This window comes from Equus caballus, chromosome 5 (assembly GCF_041296265.1).
Source record: "Equus caballus isolate H_3958 breed thoroughbred chromosome 5, TB-T2T, whole genome shotgun sequence".
Taxonomy (NCBI): Eukaryota; Metazoa; Chordata; class Mammalia; order Perissodactyla; family Equidae; genus Equus; species Equus caballus.
The window spans coordinates 15,115,692-15,135,735 of NC_091688.1; the positions used below are offsets into that span (position 1 = coordinate 15,115,692).

A 20,044-nucleotide genomic window follows, 5' to 3' on the forward strand; every position below is an offset into this window, starting at 1 on the left:
AGCTGCCCACTTGCCTAGACACACTTGTGTAGTCCTCAAAGAATAACCAGAATGTAACAGGACATATGTCATCCAATTTATCACCTATCACCAAAGTGTTAACACAATGTTGATCATAAGCAATCTAGTGAACTAGGGAAGGATTTCACACTACCACCAGCCAAACAGATGGAGGGAAGCAGGATAACCTTTTGGTGCTAAGGGCAGTGGTGTCAACAGGACAGTAGTGTCCCAGAATGACTTAGCCTACTGAAAGTATAAGAATCCAAATACTCAATTTTTAAAATAAAAAATATGTATAACACATACTCTTAAAGTTTCAGAGTCTTAAACAGATTTGTTGAAAACAGTTGCTATCTAACAATGTAAAGCTTGGAGTAAATAAATAAATGGAATTTAATATCATGGGATTTTATAAATCTCTTACAATAAAACAATATATGTTGTAGCTTTTTCTCCAGTCGTACTTTTCAGGAAAATCTCAGAGTACAATTTATGTGCAAGTGACAGGCTTTTATGCTTTTATTCCAGTTCATCTTTTTACCAAAAACACAAAATTAAAGCATAAAATAATCACTTACATTCTTCCATTTTATAATCAGGACTAGAGAGCAGCCAATGAAAAAATATTTCTAAAATATTTTCCAAGTCCATTATTGTCTAAAAATTTTAACTTTATAAGTCAATGATGAAAGCATCTCTTTAAAATTCTACAGGCTTTTGTGTCTGACCACAGCAGTGACCTCTGGTATTTTCTGCCAAAACAGTTCATTTGTCTCACAGAACAACTAATCAATTCCAGAGCCCATCAATCATTTTAGTTGTATCCTGGTCTGGTCTTGCTTAGAGAAGGTCCAGATGGCTGCCTGTGTAAGTGGGATTAATAAAATTCTGATAGATTACATAGCATCAAACTATAAAATATAACAGGGACGATCAAATCTTATTGCAGTGTGGGATGGATACCATACATGCTTCATTTATTATATTTTTAATTTTTGCCCTAATTTCTCAATTTATGAGCCAATCTCTAGATAAAACCTTCTCAGTATACAAGTCACCAAAAGCGATTTCTTGTTAAGTGAGTCAGTATATGGAGTGCAGAACCATTTGACTCTTTGCAAAGCCTTATACTTATTAACCCAAGCTTTTTCTGTCCATCGGCAGAATAAATGAAACACAACTGATGTCAAGCCTAGAGTAACTGTCCATGAGTTACAAGATTTGTTATTCTCTTGCTTCTATAGTTCCAAACACAGACCTAACAGCACTGACTCTCCTTTCCCTGTTTTCCATTTTCTTCTGTGAAAGCAAACAGTCTGTAACTTATTCTATAACCACACTGACATGTGATTTTGCCCCCTAACATCAGCCCGTGCCCTGGTCTCTGCTGTGGGGACTCTATGCTAAGTAACAACACTAATAAAGCTAACAGTTACACAGTAACTTATTTTGTGCCAGACACTGTTCTAGAATGCCTGTGTGTATGTATTCATATGAGCCACATAAATGCCATATGAGAAAGGTACTATAATTACTCCCATTTTACAGATAAGTAACTTGTCCAAGGTCACAGAACTAATAAGTGGTGAAACCAGCATGCGAATTCCGGCAGTTTGGCTTCACAATTTTTTGTACTTATTTAGCCTCACACTGTATCCCTTCCATTATACTACAGAACAATTAACTAGCTTCAGAATGAGAAATTGGTGTCAGGGCTCTGGAATATTAACAGAGATCTGTACCTATGACATTATATTGTCACTTTCTGTGACAGAGTGGAAACAAAGGTCAGACCAAAACAGGCAGGGAGCAAGCTCAGAACTGGCCCCAGTGGCCCTTGGCTCAAGAACATTTACAATAAAACTAAAATGGGCCCTTAACTCATCGCCTACAATGCAAATTAGTCAGGAAAGCTGCCACAACAACGGAGCCCAAGCCTTATGGGTTTATTGGATACTGATTTGCCTGATCTTTAAAAATGTGAAAAAAAAATTAGAGGTTTATACATTAAAGTATCCAAAACAGACCTTCAAAATACATTTTTTATGTTCTTTTTAAAAACGATGGTTCTACAGAAGAAAACTTCTCCTTTCATCCAGGTTTACCATTTGATGTTTCTAAAACTCCAAAACCTACTGTCACTTTCACCTCAACTGAACAAAATTCCGCCAAGAAACTGCAATTAACCTCAATTAAGGCACAACTTTCTCTTGGAAAAATAAAACACTGGATACTGTATTACACCAAAGTACACACAAAATCTGATTGTACAAATTTCAACAAATGGCCTGTTATCACTGTTGCAAACTGCATTTTTATGCTTAAGAAAGCACAGGGACTCCATCTGGGCCTTTCCTGGAATAATCCAATGTTTCAGCACAGAATAATTTTTATTTACACTGGGATTCTGTTCAATTACATACGAATTCTCTAACATAAGAAAATGACTAGTTGCTGTGATTTCTGATCTACTATAGTGGGAGCAAAATTACTGTTCATAATAGTTAGAGGGCTTTCAGTGGCTCTCTCACATTCTTGTTTCTTACTGTTCCATAACTTAACGATATGTTCCAGAATACAGACTTAGATCATATCATAAGAAGACTAATACTTAGATGACTTAATGAACTCAGGCCAAGACTAACCAGTGTGCCCACAGCAGAGGTTCACATTGCATTTGATTAACTGATAATGCTCGTTAAACCTGCATAAGGATGCCAAAATACTAAGAACAGACCATTTTCAAAAGTAAAGAAGTTGAGAAGCACAAATATCCACAATATCTTGTCTGATAGATTCATAATAAATGTGTGTTGAGTTGAATTAAAATCTCTATGAAAATAAGCTACATTATTTTGTTATTGTTTCTCACAATCAAAATTCTAAATATTGATTTAAATCCAAGAGTCATTTCTTCAGGAGTTGGGTAGAGGATAAGCAGATACGTTAACTCTTTCAATGCAGTTCAACCCTATCTTAGGAATACCTCCAATTACCCAGCTGTCCACTCTCGCTTCAGCTGGAGCACACAGGATGTGCTTTCTGTTCTGAGAGCTACTGCCAGCAGTCACGTCACTGGACATTCCAAAAGAAACTATATTCAGCATGTCATTTTGAAAAATACTAGAGTCTGAGTATCCTTAAAGAAATCAGCACACAAAATAAAGAACATTACTATGTACTGATAAGTGATTGATATTGTTAGAAAGTTAAGTAAAGTGATTTTAAAAAAGCAAAGTCAAGGGGCCAACCCAGTGGTGTAGCAGTTAAGCTGGCGTGCTCCACTTCGGTGGCCGAGGGTTTGCAGGTTTGGATCCCAGGTGCAGACCTATGTAACGCTTATCAAGGTATGCTGTGGCAGGCACCCCACATATAAAATAGAGGAAGATGGGCACAGCTGTTAGCTCAGGGCCAATCTCCCTCAGGAAAAAAAAAAAAAAAAAAGGATTGGTGGTGGATGTTAGCTCAGGGCTAATCTTCCTTAAAAAAAAAAAAAAAAGGCAAAGTCAAGGAACTATCTGAATTTATTTATCTCACTAGGAAAGGAAAGTAGCCTATACATACTTTTTAATTGTTTAGGAAAAGAGGTGAGGATGGGAATATCACAGGAAAACCAAACCAGCAGCTCTCTGCTGTGATAGGGCCACCATTTAACTCCATGTGAGCAACACTCACTAACTGTCGGCTCCTCGAGGGAAGCAGCCATGGACACTTCTCGAGTTCTGGGTACTTTTACTGGATACCTACTAAGCTCTGGGAAGTTCTTCAGATACTGAGAATACAGAGCTGGAAAAAACTGATGTTTGGCCTCCAAAAACTAAAAGTTTAGTGAAAAGAATAACGTTTTGGTTTTTTTACAATGATAATTCAACATGGTATGACGTGATAAATGCTATAACAAAAGCGTAAACAAAGGACCACGGGAAAACAGAAGGAATGACTAACCTCTCCTCCTATCATGTAGAAAAACTACCCTAAAGGTTTACTGACCTGATTTGAACATTTAATAAACTATGATTAGGAGGGTTAAGGTTCTAAGACGCCATTTTTTAGAAGACTCTAAAGACAAAATATACAATTAAGAACCCCCAAAATACCTCTTAATATATAAGGATTGAGGGGAAGGAGGGTTACATTCAAAATATTTTTTAAACTATGCTTCCTCAAAATTGAGTGGGCTCCTCAGAGTTCTCAGGGTCCCTACAAGTGATCAGGGTGGCAAATGTACTCCAGGCCAGTAGCAGCCCTAAAAGGTACCTTTTTTTCTCCTCAAATCTCCATCAGCCTTCCCCTATCCCACCCCAAATAAACATTTAATCTAAGTAAAAATGGTGTGCTTGCTATGCAAATAGATTCAAGACAGGATCCTCGGTATTAACTGACTGGTCATTAACTGGAAACTATGAGTGTTTAGTTTTTGCTTCATAGCGGTATCAATAACTTTCCTCCTAGAACGATGCTGTAAGCTCTTATCACCACTTCTTTATGTGGTAGATAACGTCAGCAAACTCTTCTACAAGAGTGGAGCATACATTTTTGGTACAATTTCCTCTGCACTCTATGAAAATAGATATTTCCCCCCCAATATATTTAGGTGAACCCAATTTTCCCCTTGAAAATTAGAGCCTATTTATTTCATGTTAATAAGTAAAGTTTAGATAACTCAAAAAGAATAAGAGCAAGAGAGATTCCTATTTCTTGTTTTTGTAAAGCAACAATCTTAGAAAAATGTGTACATGACTTTAAAGCAAGACAGAATCCTTTTCCTGACGTCCACAAACACAGTGCTGAAAGAAAACGATGACCCTAGAAATTTTATACATAACATACAAAATTTAAGACCTTTGTTAAACAATACAAAATAACCTTTAATAAACTTTTAATCACGGTTAAAAAACCCCATATAACATAAAATTTACCATCTTCATCCCTTCCAAGTGTGCGGTTCAGTAGTGTGAAGTACATTCGCCATTGTTGTGCGACAGAGCTCTAGACCTTTTTCATCTTGCAAAACTGAAACTCTATACCCGTTAAATAACAACGCTCCATTTCCCACTCCTTCCAGATCCTGGTAACCACCATTCTACTTTCTATTTCTATGAGTCTGACTACTCTTGATACCTCATCTAAGTAGAATCAGAGAGTATTTATCATCTTGTGACTGGCTTATTTCACCTAGCACAATGTCCTCAAGGTTCATCCATGTTCTAGCATGTGTCAGAATTTCCTTCCTTTTTAAGACTGCATAGTATTCCATTATATGTACACACCACATTTTGTCTATCCATTCATCCGCTGAGGGACACTGGGTGGCTTCCACCTCTTGGCTACTATGAATAATGCTGCTATGCACATGGGTGTGCAAATGTGCCTTTGACATTCTGCTTTTAATTCTTTTGGATATAGAGCCCAAAATAAAAGTCTTCAAAAGAAATAATATTGTTTTGAGGAAAACTAACAACAACAACAAAAATCCACAGCTTTAGATTATCTGAGACACAAAACCTTGCCCCACCAACTACTTATGTGGCGGGAAAAGTTACTATCTGGCACTGATCCAGACACTTAGTGATTTTAAAGATTATACACCTAAAAAATTCTTTCCTGACATTCATTATCCTACTAGAGATACTACCCAATCAGCTCCATCTTAAGTAAAAGTTCTTCACAAGTGGAAGTTTTCAGGACTAAAAAAATACACACATACACATATATATACACATATACATGTATGTTTATATCCCTATTATCGAACATCAGAACAGAAATTACCTGATGATTTCTTCGTGATACAGAGAACTAACAACTGGCCCACCAAAACCAGTATTTGCTGCTTTTCCTTTCTTCTCTGGTGACTGTGGGAAAAAAAAGAAAGGGTGGAAAAAAGGCATATGGATTAAAGCAGTGTGTATTTAAACCAGTTAAAAAATACTACTTTGCTAAGGAATAATAAATAGTTGACCGTCCACCATTTCTCCAAGGCTCCAGTAACAATTTCAAGACGGCATCAGACAGGCAAGAGGACTCTCAGGTCAACACAGCAGTGGAATGAGTACCCAGGAGCAAGCTGAGCTCACTCCACCGCTGCCTTCTGGGGCCAGCTAACAGCCATTTCCCTACTGATTATAAGATGTAAACCATGTTCATTGTGGAAAATACGGATGTTCAATACGGAAAAATGAAAATAAAATGTGAAATATAAATACCAGACATGAGTGTGATCAGGAATATCATACCTAGATTAATAAAATTAAAGTTCCTAAATCAGAAAGAAACTAAACCATAATAAAACTTCAAATTCAACCATAAAGAAATTATTTTTAGGTGACAATAAGGAAGGAGAAAAGATGGAGAGGAGAGAGGAAAGGAAGTTGAGATCTAAAATAAAAGAAAAAAGAAGCAAACTGTATGGAAACACCCTCCAAAATCAAGTATTCAATAGGCCTTGGCCCTCCTTGTTCTCAAAAAAGCACAAGGTTAAGATTAAATTTAGAAATAAGAGTCTTCCAAAACATGTAATGTGAAAACAGCAAACTTTGATGTTGTTATCACTTGAAAGGATCAAACTGGAACCTCTGCAAAAGCCCACATCTCCTGCAATACAGACAGTTTTTAGGCCAGGACACCTTGCAAAAACCAAACTTCTCACTCTGAACATAAATATTATCTTAGAATCAAGATTAAATATTTTTATTGCTTAATTTGACTGCAAAAAGACTAATTTCACTTCAAAAAAAAATACAGGCAATCCCCATACACATGGGTTTTTTTCTGTACTTGAAAGAAGGGATTTTATTTGTTGTTGTTGTTGTGCTTTTCCTTTTAGTCTGTGAAACGCTGGGTTAAGGAAAAAGATCTGGAGGCAGCGTATTTCATCAGTTCCTAATACCATCGGGAGAACTTAACTTTCAAGAAATGGTGAAAATTTTTGAGATGAATCAAGTCAGTTATCAATTTATGACAGAAACTAAGATACAATATCATAAACAACAACTACCGTCATGATTAAATGACAAAGTTTATAAAGTACACTAATCTCACGCTGGCAAATAAGAAGCACTAAGTAAACGCCAGCTGCCTCTATTCTCTGAGGACCATTCTTAGAGAACAAGAGCAAAGAATTTTGGAGATGGAGAACGCTTGTCTTTATACCAAAAAAGCACAATCCAAGGGAGAACTTCTTTTATTTAATCCAATTATATTCTAAATAAATATTTCATTAGAGTGATAAAGTTGAAACACACTTGATGCTCAAGAGATGCTTGCTAAATGAATAATAAAACTGGAAATGAGAAAACTAGATACCAAAGGAAAAAGAAAGAGACAAAACCAAGTACAGAGTGTTGAGCACAGCTTCCTGAAAAAGAATTGACTCCAAGAAGATAACACAGAGAAAATCCAGGTAACCTTGGGGTTGGCAATGACTTTTTAGATACAACACCAAAAGCACAATCCATCAAAGCAAAATTGATGCTAGTCTTCATTAAAATTAAAAATGTCTGCTCCGTGAAAGACACTGTTAAGAGAATGAAATGACAAACCAAAAACTGGGAGAAAATCTTTGTAAAGTACATATATAATAAAGGATTGGTATGCAAAACATAGTTGAAAAGACTCCTAAAACTCAACAACAACAAAACAATAGAAAATTACAGGCCAATATCTCTGATGAACATAGAACAACAATCCTCAACAAAAATATTAGCAAACCAAATTCAATAAAACATTAAAAGGATCATATAGCATGATCAAGTGGAATTTATTCCAGGGATGCAAGAATGGTCCAACATCTGTAAATCAATCAATATGATACACCCCACTAACAAAATGAAAGAGAAAAATCATATGATCATCTCAAGAGATGGAGAAAAAAGCATTTGACAAAATTCAACATCCATTCATGATAAACTCTCAACAAAGTGGATACAGAAGGAACATGCCTCAACATAGTAAAAGCCACGTGTGAAAAGCCCACAGCTAACATCACACTCAATGGTGAAAAGCTGAAAGCTTTACCTCTAAGATCAGGAACAAGACAAGGATGCTCATTCTTGCCACTTTTACTCAGCATAGTATTGGAGGTCCTGGCCAGAGCGATTAAGCAAGAAAAAGAAATAAAAGGGATCCAAACTGGAAAGGAAGAAGTAAAACTGTCACTGTTTGCAGATGACATGATACCAAATATAGAAAACCCTAAAGACTCTACCAAAAGACTGTTAGAACTAATTAACAAATTCAGTAAAGTTGCAGGACACAAAATAATATACAACAGTCTGTTGCATCTCTATACACTAATAACAAACCATTAGAAAGAGAAATTAAGAAAACAGTCCCATTTACAATTGAATCAAAAAGAATAAAACACCTAGAAATAAATTTAACCAAGAAGGTGAAAGACGTGTACACTGAAAACTATGACACCGATGAAAGAAATTGAAGACGATACAAACAAACGGAAAAATACGATGTCATCATAGATTGGAAGAATACTGTTAAAATGCCCACATACCCAAAGCAATCTAGAGATTCAATGCAATCCCTATCAAAATTCCAATGGCATTTTTCACAGAAATAGAACAAATAATCCTAAAATTTGTATGGAACCACCAAAAAACATTGAGTAGCCAAAGCAATCTTAAGAAAGCACAAAGCTGGAAGCATCACACTTCCTGATTTCAAACTTTACTACAAAGTTATAATAACCCAAACTGTATGACATTGGCATAAAAATAGACATATAGATCAATGGAACAAAATAGAGAGCCCAGAAGTAAACCCACACATATGGTCAATTAATTTATGACAAAGGAGACAAGAACATACAATGGGGAAAGGACAGTCTCTGAGAAAAATGGTATTCGGAAAACTAGACAGCAACATGGAAAAAAATAAAACTGGATGACTATTTTACGTCATAGAAAAAAATTAACTCAAAATGAATTAAAGACTTAAACATAAGACCTGAAAACATAAAACTCCTAAAAGAAAACACAGGCATAAGTTCCTTAACATTGGTCTTGGTGATGAGTTTTTGGATCTGACACCAAAACCCAAGGCAACAAAAGCAAAAATAAATAAGTGGGCTTCTGCACAGCAATGGAAACCATCAACAAAATGAAAAGGCAACCTACCTAATGAGAGAGAATATTTTCAAATTATTTATCTGATAAGAGACTAACATCCAAAATATATAAAGAACTCACACAATTCAATAGAAAAAAAAATCCAATTAAAAAATGGGCAGAGGATCTGAATAGAGACTTCCCAAAGAAGACACACAGGTGGCCAAAAGATACATGAAAAGGTGCTCACCACCACTAATCATCAGGGAAATGCAAATCAAACCCACAACGAGATATCACCTCACACCTCTTAGAACGGCTAAAATCCAAAACACTGACAACACCAAATGCTGGCGAGAATGTGGAGCAACGGGAACTCTCATTCACTGCTGGAGGGAATGCAAGATGGAACTGCCACTTTGGAAGACAGTTTGGCAGTTCTTACAAAACTAAACACACTCTTACCATATAACCCAGCAATCATGCTCCTATGTATTTACCCAAATGAGTTGAAAGCTTATGTCCACAAAACATGAAGGTTTACAGTAGTTTTTTCATAACTGACAAAACCTAGAGGCAACCAAGACGTCCTTCAATAGGTGAATAAACAAACTGTGGTACATCTACATGAAGAATGTCATTCGGGAATAGAAAGCCATGAACTACTCTAGATTAACGAAGAAAAAAGAGAGTAAACTCAACTAAGATCAGAAACGTGAGAGGAGACTTTATGACCAATGCCACAGAAATAGAAACTATAAGAGACTACTACGAACAATTAATTATATGCCAACAAATTGGATAACCTAGAAGAAGCAGATAAATTCCTAGAAACATATAACCTACCATGACTAAATTATGAATAAATAAAAAATCTGAAAAGACTTTCAACGAGTAAGGAGACTGAATCAGAAATCAAAAATCTTCCAACAAAGAAAAGCCCAGGATGAGATGACTTCACTGGAGAATTCTACCAAACATTTAAAGAAGACTTAACACCAATCCTTCTCAAACTCTTCCAAAAACATTAAGAGGAGGGAGCCTTGAACCTCATTTTATGAGGCCAGCATTACTCTGATACCAAAGCTAGACAAAGAAACTGGAAGAAAACTACAGAGCACTATCTGAGGAGTACTGATACAAAAATCCTCAACTAAATACTAGCAAACTGGACGTAACAGCACGTTCCAAGGATTCTACACCATGACCAAGTGGGATTTATTCTGCACACATAAGGATGGCGTGATTCAGCAGATGAAAACCAGTGTCAACACACCACACTGACAAAATAAAGAACAAAAAACTGCAGGATCATCGCAACTGATACAGAAAAAATATCTGACAAAATTCCACTCTTTCATGATAAAAACGCCCAAAAAACTAGGAACCGAAGGAAACTACTTCAACATAATAAATGCCCAAGGTGAAAATCCCACAGCTAAAGTCATATTTGATGGTGAAAAACTGAAAGCTTTTCCTCTAAGATCTGGGAACAATGCAAAGATGCCCACGCTTAACACTTTTATTCAACACAGTATTGGAAGTCCTAGCCAAAGCAATTAGGCAAAAAAATAAATAAATAGATAAAAGATATCCAAACTGTAAAGGAAGAAGTAAAATTATCTCTGTGCATAGACAACATGATCTTACATGTAGAAAACCTAAAGATATACACACACACGCACACACACACGCAAAACTGTTAGAATAAACAAATCCAGCAAAGCTGCAGGATACAAAATTAACACACCCAAATCATGTCATGTCTGAGGGAGACAGAAAACAAGTTTTCTAAGATTAAAAAGTGATCAGTACTATGGAAAAAAATTAATGTGGGGAAGAGGGTTATAATTTCAAATAAGATGGTCAAGCAGGGCCACATTGAGAAGGTTATTTGAATAAAGACTTAAAGGAAGTAAAGAAGTGAGTGTTCCAGATATCTGTGGGAGATTGTTCCAGATATAGAAAACAGCCAGTACAAAGGCCCTGTGGTGAGAGTATGCTCAGAATATTAGAGAACGTATGTGTTCATATTCTTTGCTGGAGGGTAATTAATATATTTTAGGGGCCAAGACTAGAGGCAAGAACACAAGTTTGTTCATGAGACAATCATAGTTTCTATCAGTGTTACTTACTGAACCTCTTAATGTGAAACAGGCAAATTACAAGAGATACCTGTGGTCTGCTTGGCAATTATCTGCTGTGAAAATACATACTAGTAATTAGAAGTTATATGGTATTTTGGAAAGGAATGAGTATAGTTCTTTTTATTTTTTAATTAATTAATAGCCTTTATTTTTTAGAGTAGTTTTAGGTTTACAAAAAAATGAGTGGAAAGTACAGAAAGTTCCTATATACTCTCTTCCCTCCAATTTTCCCCTATTATTAACATCTTGCACATTAGTGTTGTACATTAAAATTGATGAGTGAATATTAATACATTGCTCTCAATTAAAGTCCATAGTTTACATTAGGATTCACTCTTTGTGTTGTATAAAAGGTTTCGACAAATGTAGAATGACATACACCCACCACTACAATATCATTTAGAATAGTTTCACTGCCCTAAAAGTCTTGTGCTTCACCTCTTCATCCCTTCCCTCCCTCTGAAGCTCTGGCAAATACTTATTTTTTTACTCTCTCCAGAGTTTTATCTTTTCTAGACTATCACAGATATTCCATATATTCTATACACTATCATAGATATTCAAAACACTTTCATCGCCCCAAAAGAAATCCCTGAACCCATTAAAGCAGTCACTCCCTAGCCCCTTCTCCCTCAAACCATGGCAGCCACCAATCTGCTTTCTGTCTCCACGGATTCACCCATTCTGGATATTTCATATAAATGCAATCATACAATATGTGGCCTTTTGTGTCTGGTTTCTTTCACTTAGCACGTTTTTGAGGTTCATCTACATTACAGCATGTATCAGCACGTCACTTCTTTTTATGGTTGAGTAATATTCTATTGTTTTTATATATTCTATTTTGTTTCTCCATTCATCCATTGAAAGACATTTGAATTTTTGTATTTTTTGGCTATTACGTTGCTATGAACATTTGTGTATAGATATTTGAGTACCTGTTTTCAAATTCTTTTGGGTATATACCTAGGAGTAGAATTGCTAGGTCATACGGTAATTCTATGTTTAACGTTTTTAGGAACTACCAAACTATTTCCCACAGCAGCTGCATCATTTTACATTCCCACTAGCAATGTAAGATGGTTCCAATTTCTCCACATCCTTGCCGACACTTGTTAATATTTGCCTTTTTTATTAAGGCCATCTTAGTGTATGTGAAGTGGTATCTCATTGTGGTTTTGATTTGCATTTCCCTAATAACTAATATTCCAAGCGGTTGTGGGCTATTCTCTTTGGAGAAATGTCTATTCAAGTCCTTTGCCCATTTATTAGTTATCTTTTGTAGTTAAGTTGTAAAAACTATTTATATATTCTGGATACTATATCTTTATCAGATACATGATTTGAAAATATTTTCTTCCATTCTGTTGTTTTTTCACTTTCTTGATAGTGTTTTTAAAGCAGGAAAGTTTTCAATATTGATGAAGTCCTATTTATCTTTCTTTTCTTTGGTTGCTTGTGTTTCTGCTGTTATATCTCAGAATCCATGGCCAAATTCAAAATCCTTAAGATATATCCCTATGTTTACTTCCAAAGAGTTTTATAGTTTTAACTCATATTATTTAGGTTATTGATCCCTTTTGAGTTAACTTTTGTATATAGTGTGTTTTTGCATGTGTATACCCAGTTCTCCCATCATTTGTTTAAGTGACTATTTTCCCCCCATTGAATGGTCTTGGCACGCTTACTGAAAATCAATTGACCATAAACGTGAGGGTTTACTTCTAGACTCAATTCTATTCTATTGGTCTATGTGTCTATACTTATGCAGGTACCACAGTTTTAATTACTGAAGCTTTACAGTAAGCTGAAATTCCAAGTGTGAATCCTCCAAGTTTGTTCTTTTTTAATATTGTTTTGACTATTTGGGGCTCTTTGAAAGTCCATATGAACTTAAAGATTGGCTTTTTCATTTCTGCAAAAATGGCAATAGGTCACTTTGGGTAGTACTGCCATCTCAACAGTACAAAATCTCCCAATCTATGAACATGGAATGTTTTTCCATTTATTGAGGTATTATTTTGTTTCAGCAATGGTTTAAAGTTTTCAGTGTAAAATCTTTCACCTCCTTGTTAAAATTATTTCCTGGCATTTTATTCTTTTGAATGCCATTGTAAATGGAACTGTTTATTCTTAGTTTCCATTTTGAGGTGTTTATTGCTGGTGTATAGAAACACAACTGAGTTTTGCATGTTGCTCTCGTGTCGTGCAACTTTGCCGTATTAACTCTCATAATTTTTTTGTGAATTCTCTAGATTTTCTACGTATAGGATCATGTTATCTGTCAACAGAGATAGTTTTACTTCTTCCTTTCTGATATGGATGCTATTTACTTTTTTCCTATCTAATTGCTATGGCTAGAATTTATAGTACAATGGTGAACAGCAGTGGTAAAATCAAGCATCCTTGTCTTATTCCTGATCTTAAGGGAAAAGCTTTCCTTTTTTCTTAGATTTTATTTTTCCTTCTTCTCCTCAAAACCCCCCAGTACATAGTGTATGTTTTAGTTGTGGGTCCTTCTAGTTGTGGCTCCTTCTAGTTGTGGCATGTGGGACGCCACCTCAGCATGGCCTGATGGGTGGTGCTGGGTCCTTGCCCAGGATCCAAACCAGCGAAACCCCGGGCCGCCGAAGCAGAGCACGCGAACTTAACCACTTGGCCCCGGGGCTGGCCCCTGGAAAAGCTTTCTGTCTTTCACCACTGAGTGTAATGTTACCTGTGTATTTTCATTAATGTCCATTATCATGGTAAGTAAATTTCAACTTCATTTTTAAAAGCTGTCTTAACTGGTATAGAATTATAAGTTGATAGTTTTTTCCTTTTGATGTTGCCCCACTGATTTCAGACTTCTGAAAAGAAGTCTGCTGAAGTTCTTACCTTTTTCCCTTTGTATCATGTTTTTTGTCTGAATGCTTTTAAGAGTTTCTTTTTTCCATTGTTTTTCAACAATTTGATTATGATGTGTCTTAATATGGTTTTCTTTACATTTCTTCTGCTTGAGGTTCATTAAGCTTCTTGGATCTATAAGCTTATGGCAGTGATTCTCAACAAGAGAGATTTTTCTGCCCCCCATCTTCCCCAAGGATATCTGGCAATGTCTGGGGCAATTTTTGGTTGTCACAAGTGTGTGGTCCTATTGACATATAGTGAGTAGAGACTAGAGTTGCTGCTAAACATCCTATAATGCACAGGACAGCCCTCCACAACAGAGAATTACCCAGCTCCAAATATCAAGGGTAAAAAGGCTGGAAAATTTGATTTATAGTTTTCACCAAATGTTTAAAATTTCAGCTATCATTTACTAATATTTTTTTCTGTCTTCTTCTCTTTTGCTTTTTCTCTTCTTTCTGTGACTCCAATTATACATATGCTACATTGCTTGACATTTTCCCATAGCTCACTGGGGCTCCATTCATTTTTTGCGCAGTCTTTTTATGCTCTGTGCTTCATTTTCATTAGCTTCACTTGCTGCATTTCAAGTTCACTAATATTTTCTCATGCAATGTCTGATCCATTATTAATCCTATCCAATGTACTTTACATTTCAGATATTATTTTCTTCCATCTCTAGGAGTTCCATTTGGGTCTTTTTCTATCTTCCATTTCTCTTTCCATTATGTTCATGTTTTTCTCTACTTTCCTGAATATATAAAATATAATAGCTGTCTTCATCTCTATTATTTCTGCATCTGTTTCCATTGACAAGCCTTTCTCCTGGTTAAGGTCAGATTTTCCTGCTATTTTTGCAAGCTTGAAAGACTTGTAAGGCAGGCATTGTAAATTTTACACTGTGCTGGATTTTGTTGTGTTCCTTTAAATTACGTTTGACTTTGTTTTGGCATGAATTCAGTTATCTGGAATCAATTTGATCCTTTTGAAACACACTTTTAAGCTTTGTTAAGGCAGGAGCAGAGCAGCCTTTAATCTAGAGCTCAATTTAGCCTCACTACTGAAGTGAAACCCTTCTGAGGCCTCTACTATATGCTCCATATATTACATTTTCTTTCCACTCTGACTAGTAGGAAACGAAATATGCTCAGTCCTGTGTCAGCTCCAGGAATTATTTGGCCTACTGTTTTCTTCCCTTTCTTTCCCCCAGCCTCTTAGTTCCCTCTGACACACACACAGATTAGTATTCAGCCAAAGAGACCCCCCTCAGATCTCTGGAACTCTCTCTCTCTATGCAGGAACATCCTCTCTAGTACTTGGCCCTGCGTTTTCTGGCTCAAATCAGCAAGACAGCCAGGCTCTCTGGGCTGCACCATAGTCTGGAAATTGCTTTCAGGCAATTAGCTGAGGCAACTGTAGGGCTCATTTGGTTTGTTTCCCTTCTCTCCTAGTTTTACACTACTCTTAGTGCAATGACTGAAAATCACTGTTTCATCTATCATATCTGGTTTTCTTCCTGTTTTAGACAAAAGAGTAAATCTCATCCCTATTACTCCACCATGCAGAAGTCCCATAAACATTAATTTAAAAACCAGTATAATATTCCATGAAGTAATGTACTATAATTTACTGAACATTATCTGGCAGTTGTCTATTTAGGTTATTTTCACTTTCTCACCATAAACAAAGATATGATGAATATCTTTGCACATGAAGCATAATATAGACTCAATTAAAATCTTTAGGGAAAAAAATTGACTCCATAATTTGATTATAGTGTATTCTAAATATATTTCTTCTTCCTGGGATTAATTCCTGTTTCAGAAGTAACTGCACAAAGCATGCCAGAATGCAAGTGACATCTTTTTTGGGGGGAAGGAGGGAGATTAGACCTTAAGCAGAAGTAATATTTTAAAAATAATCTGCCATTATCAGATTGAATTCAGAAGAAAGCTGCCAAAGATGCATTAGTTTTCCTCTCCATCCACTTCATCTACAAGAAGGGGTAAACTTTGGCTACTTTACCCTCTTGATTTCCAGTCCAATGAAATGTTTCTCATAGAGGCTTAAGAAGTTTATTCCATTTCTCCCTACTCAAAATCCATTAAGCTATTTTTATGTTGCATCAGCAGTTAAAGAGGGAGACTCCAATTTGGCAGCCAATAGGATAAAATTTGCCAATTCTTATATTGCCTCAGACTATATTATTTGAGACACTGAAATGTTCCTTCACTCAAAGGGAAAGGATAAGTTGTTGGCTGAATCTTTATCACCTGAGTCAGATTCCACCTTACTCAGTTGCAGGGTCAAGATTTAAAACCTTGTCAAACTTTCTTTTCCATCTGAAAAATAACTATTTCAAAGATTATCAGGCTAACATATGCAAGGAGGGGGCTTCTTGTTTCCACATACTACTGTTTTTGGCTTCTGTTTTATTGGGTTTTTTTGCTTAACGTGTTTATAGGTCTAGCTGTACGACTTCTGGTAAATTAACCTCTCTGCCTCAGTTTTCTTATTTGTAAAAATAGGAATAATAGTACTTATCTCATATGGGTGTTTTAGGATTTAAAATATATATGTAAAACAGAACAGTGCCCAACACAAAGTGGACACTATGTACGTTAGCTGATATAATAATAATAATTATTAGCCAAAATATAGCCATTTCTCCAAAGTGAAAGTGTCTCAGCAATACAGATACAAGATGTTTTTATGTGGGGATTTACAATATTGGCCCATGAGTCTCTATCTAATAGCTTTAAACTTCTAATTCTCCTTATAAAACAACAAACCCCAAAACCAACCAACCAAAAAACTTAATTCTGTCAATAAGAAAAAAGGTGGGGCTGGCCCTGTGGCCGAGTGGTTAAGTTCACACAGTCTCCTTCAAAGGCCTAGAGTTCACTAGGTTGGATCCTGGGTGAGGACCTACACACCACTCATCAAGCCATGTTGTGGTGGCATCCCACATAGAAGAGCTAGAATGACCTACAACTAGGATATATGACTATGTACTGGGGTTTTGGGGAGGGCAAAAAAAAAGAGAAAGGTTGGCAACAGATGTTAGCTCAGAGCCAATCTTCCTTACCAAAAAGCATACCTTAAAAAAAAAAAGAAAAGAGGAAAGGAAACTAGGACTTAAGGAGTGTCTTCCAGGTGCTTTGCACTTTATATATATTATCCAATTCCAACTTCAAAACAATTCTATAAAGTTGGCATTTTTACTGTATTTCATTTAATCTAGTAGATCATCAATTATAAGAAGTACCATTGTTTTCTGTAATGCTAAGAAAGAAAAAACACAGCGAATTAAATATAAAACACCATCAATTTTAAGACACATCAAGATTTTTATTTTATTTATTTATTTTTTTGGTGAGGAAGATTGGCCCTGAGCTAACATTTGTTCCCAATCTTCCTCTTTTTACTCGAGGAACATTCTTGTTGAGCTAACATCTTCCTTTATTTTACGTGGGATGCTGCCACAGCATGGCTCAACAAGCAGTGCTAGGTCCACACCAGGGATGTGAACCTGCAAACCCCAGGCCACGAAAGTGGATCATGTGAACTTAACCATTATGCCACTGGGCCAGCCCCTAGAATTTTTAAAATATTAAAAACTGAATAGTTGTCTGCCTTATATTTGATGACTATATATCCATTTTATAGATTAGAAAACTGAAGATAAGAGAAGTGAAGTACCCAATGCCACACAGTAAGTGACAAAATTGAGATTCAAACCAAGATCTTCTGATATCTAAAGCTGTACTTTTTCTATTAAATTGTTACTGCTCCAAGCTACTTTAGAAACCATTATTACATATTTACAATATTCTGAATTAAAATTTTGTTCCATTTCTTGTGCATATTTTTTACAATTTTTAAGTGAAGTACTTCATTAGTTCAAGAGGAAATTTTAAAATTAAAATAAACATAGAACTCTTTTTTCAGGCTGACTTATTATGATAAATTATGTACAATTTAATCAATTAGTCTAATACTATAATTCTAAGCCTTTAAAAAAGAACACTTAAAATAATCCTTTAAAAATATTCATTGTAGTTTTTTTCCTGAAACATGAAGAGTTATTCATTTCCACATACAAAAGAAAGAATATTAATCTCATCTCACCTATTATCTGTCATTAAGAACATTAAAAAAAACCTTACCATGAAGATATCGTTGGTTGCTGTTTATAACAGTAAGAATTACAAAATTTCTCAAGAAAAGTAAACTCCATAAATCTATGTTTTTTAACCTTAGTTTCTCTTAAAATTACAAACATACAGCACAGTTAAAAAAAAAAAAAATCATCTCCTAAAATCTTAACAAGGGACATTTAGTAAGGATGTCAATTATTAAAAATATTACATAAGTGCTTAAATTACTATCAGAAAATAATTTTTAGACAAAAAGAAAGCAGAAGTAATATATGCAAGTAGATATTTTATCCAAACCTCCAAATTTCAGCATTTCCTAATATTCTTTGTATATATACACTAGCTAAAAAAGTGATGCAGTTTTTTACAAGATGAAAGAACTGAAGAACTTTTCTTTTTTTTACCAAATACTTTAATCTGCATCGCTAAAATATATGAGAGAGAATTTTTTCAGATAATTAATATGGTCAATAAAACTCATAGAATCATAGACCCCTTATAATCCACTAAGTAAATTTTATCACTCTATACAACAAGACAAGACAAAAAGTGGTAAACTGCTCTTTTACCACTCTATAACGGAATTTAAGAATAAACACATTAATTTATCTTTTTATTTTCCCAGCTATTGTCAGTAGTCTTGGTTCTAGGGTACTTTAAAAGTAAGGTACAAAAGATTATCCCTTGTACATTTTCCCAGCTTCCATTGTACAACACGTAAGGCACTTTGTGAAGTATTTTTACTTGAGTTAATGCTATTTTTAAATGGCTCTCATGGACAGCTACCTTCAGGTTATTATGACTAACTTTCTACAAATGTAACAATGATCAAGATTTAAATGTTCTTGGGAAAATTATTCTGAATATAGTATTTATCATATCTATTCAGAAATCACAACTTTTTAGATTTTAAGCACAAAAGAAAATCATAAAGACCAACAGAGTCAAATACTTAAACTGGCATTTCTGTAATAATGTAAAAATGAATAAGAGGGAATTATATTTTAAGCATATAAAACAAATGGCTAATATTTCTATAATATTATAAGCAATATATCAAAATGATCTCATATATAAGAAAAATATCAAGACCCAATGGATAAAAAGACCATGGTTATGAGCAGGCAACAATTAGATAATTGAAGTTACACAGAAGTTTAGGGTTTTATTCACATCCATACACATATATATCAATGTTATATCAATACTTTGGGAAATGTTCACCTCCCTAATCATTTAAAAAATGTAAATTAAAACAACAAGGAGCAATGGATTTTAAACTAATTCCATTAGGATAACAAAATCATCCAAGTTGGTAAAACAGTAGTGAAACAGGTACTAATAATAAGTTAATGCAGTGTAAAATGCTGTTACTCTTTTGGAAAGCAATATTGCAATCCTACCAAATCCCATAAAAATATTAGCACACTTTCATTATTTTCACCACTGATACAGTTTCTGAATATTATAAGAAAAAAATACAATCCTGAATGACGGTAACTTTGTACAGGATTTAATCACAATCCTTTCTGTTGTTCATCTTTACATGAAATTAATGTTATGGAATTTTTAAGATGGAAGTGTGGATCAGGGTAGATTTTGGGGTCTATACCTCTCTTTTCTGTTGTTTCCACGAAGTACTTAAAAATCTGGTTGCTGGGATAGTTTTAAGATCCTTGGCTCTGGTGCCTCTCCCACTTTTATCTGGTTCTTCTTTTTCTTTGTCTTTATTATCCTTATCCCACTTGATTTTGATTAAATTCCCAGCAGATTCCTCTCAGTG

General features: G+C 35.1%; 1 protein-coding gene across 4 annotated transcripts in view; it reads right to left on the minus strand.

The window, feature by feature from the left end:
* The window catches only part of ACBD6 (acyl-CoA binding domain containing 6), a 180,622-nt gene that overhangs the window by 120,675 nt on the left and 39,903 nt on the right, over window positions 1-20,044 (minus strand). For 3 of the 4 annotated variants that reach the window (XM_023640650.2, XM_070267827.1, XM_070267829.1), the window contains one exon: window positions 5,776-5,858. The exons of the other annotated variant lie outside the window; for it this stretch is intronic. In XM_023640650.2, coding sequence (XP_023496418.1) covers window positions 5,776-5,858 — 83 coding nt within the window. The remainder of the gene's footprint in view (window positions 1-5,775; window positions 5,859-20,044) is intronic. 4 annotated transcript variants of the gene reach the window in all.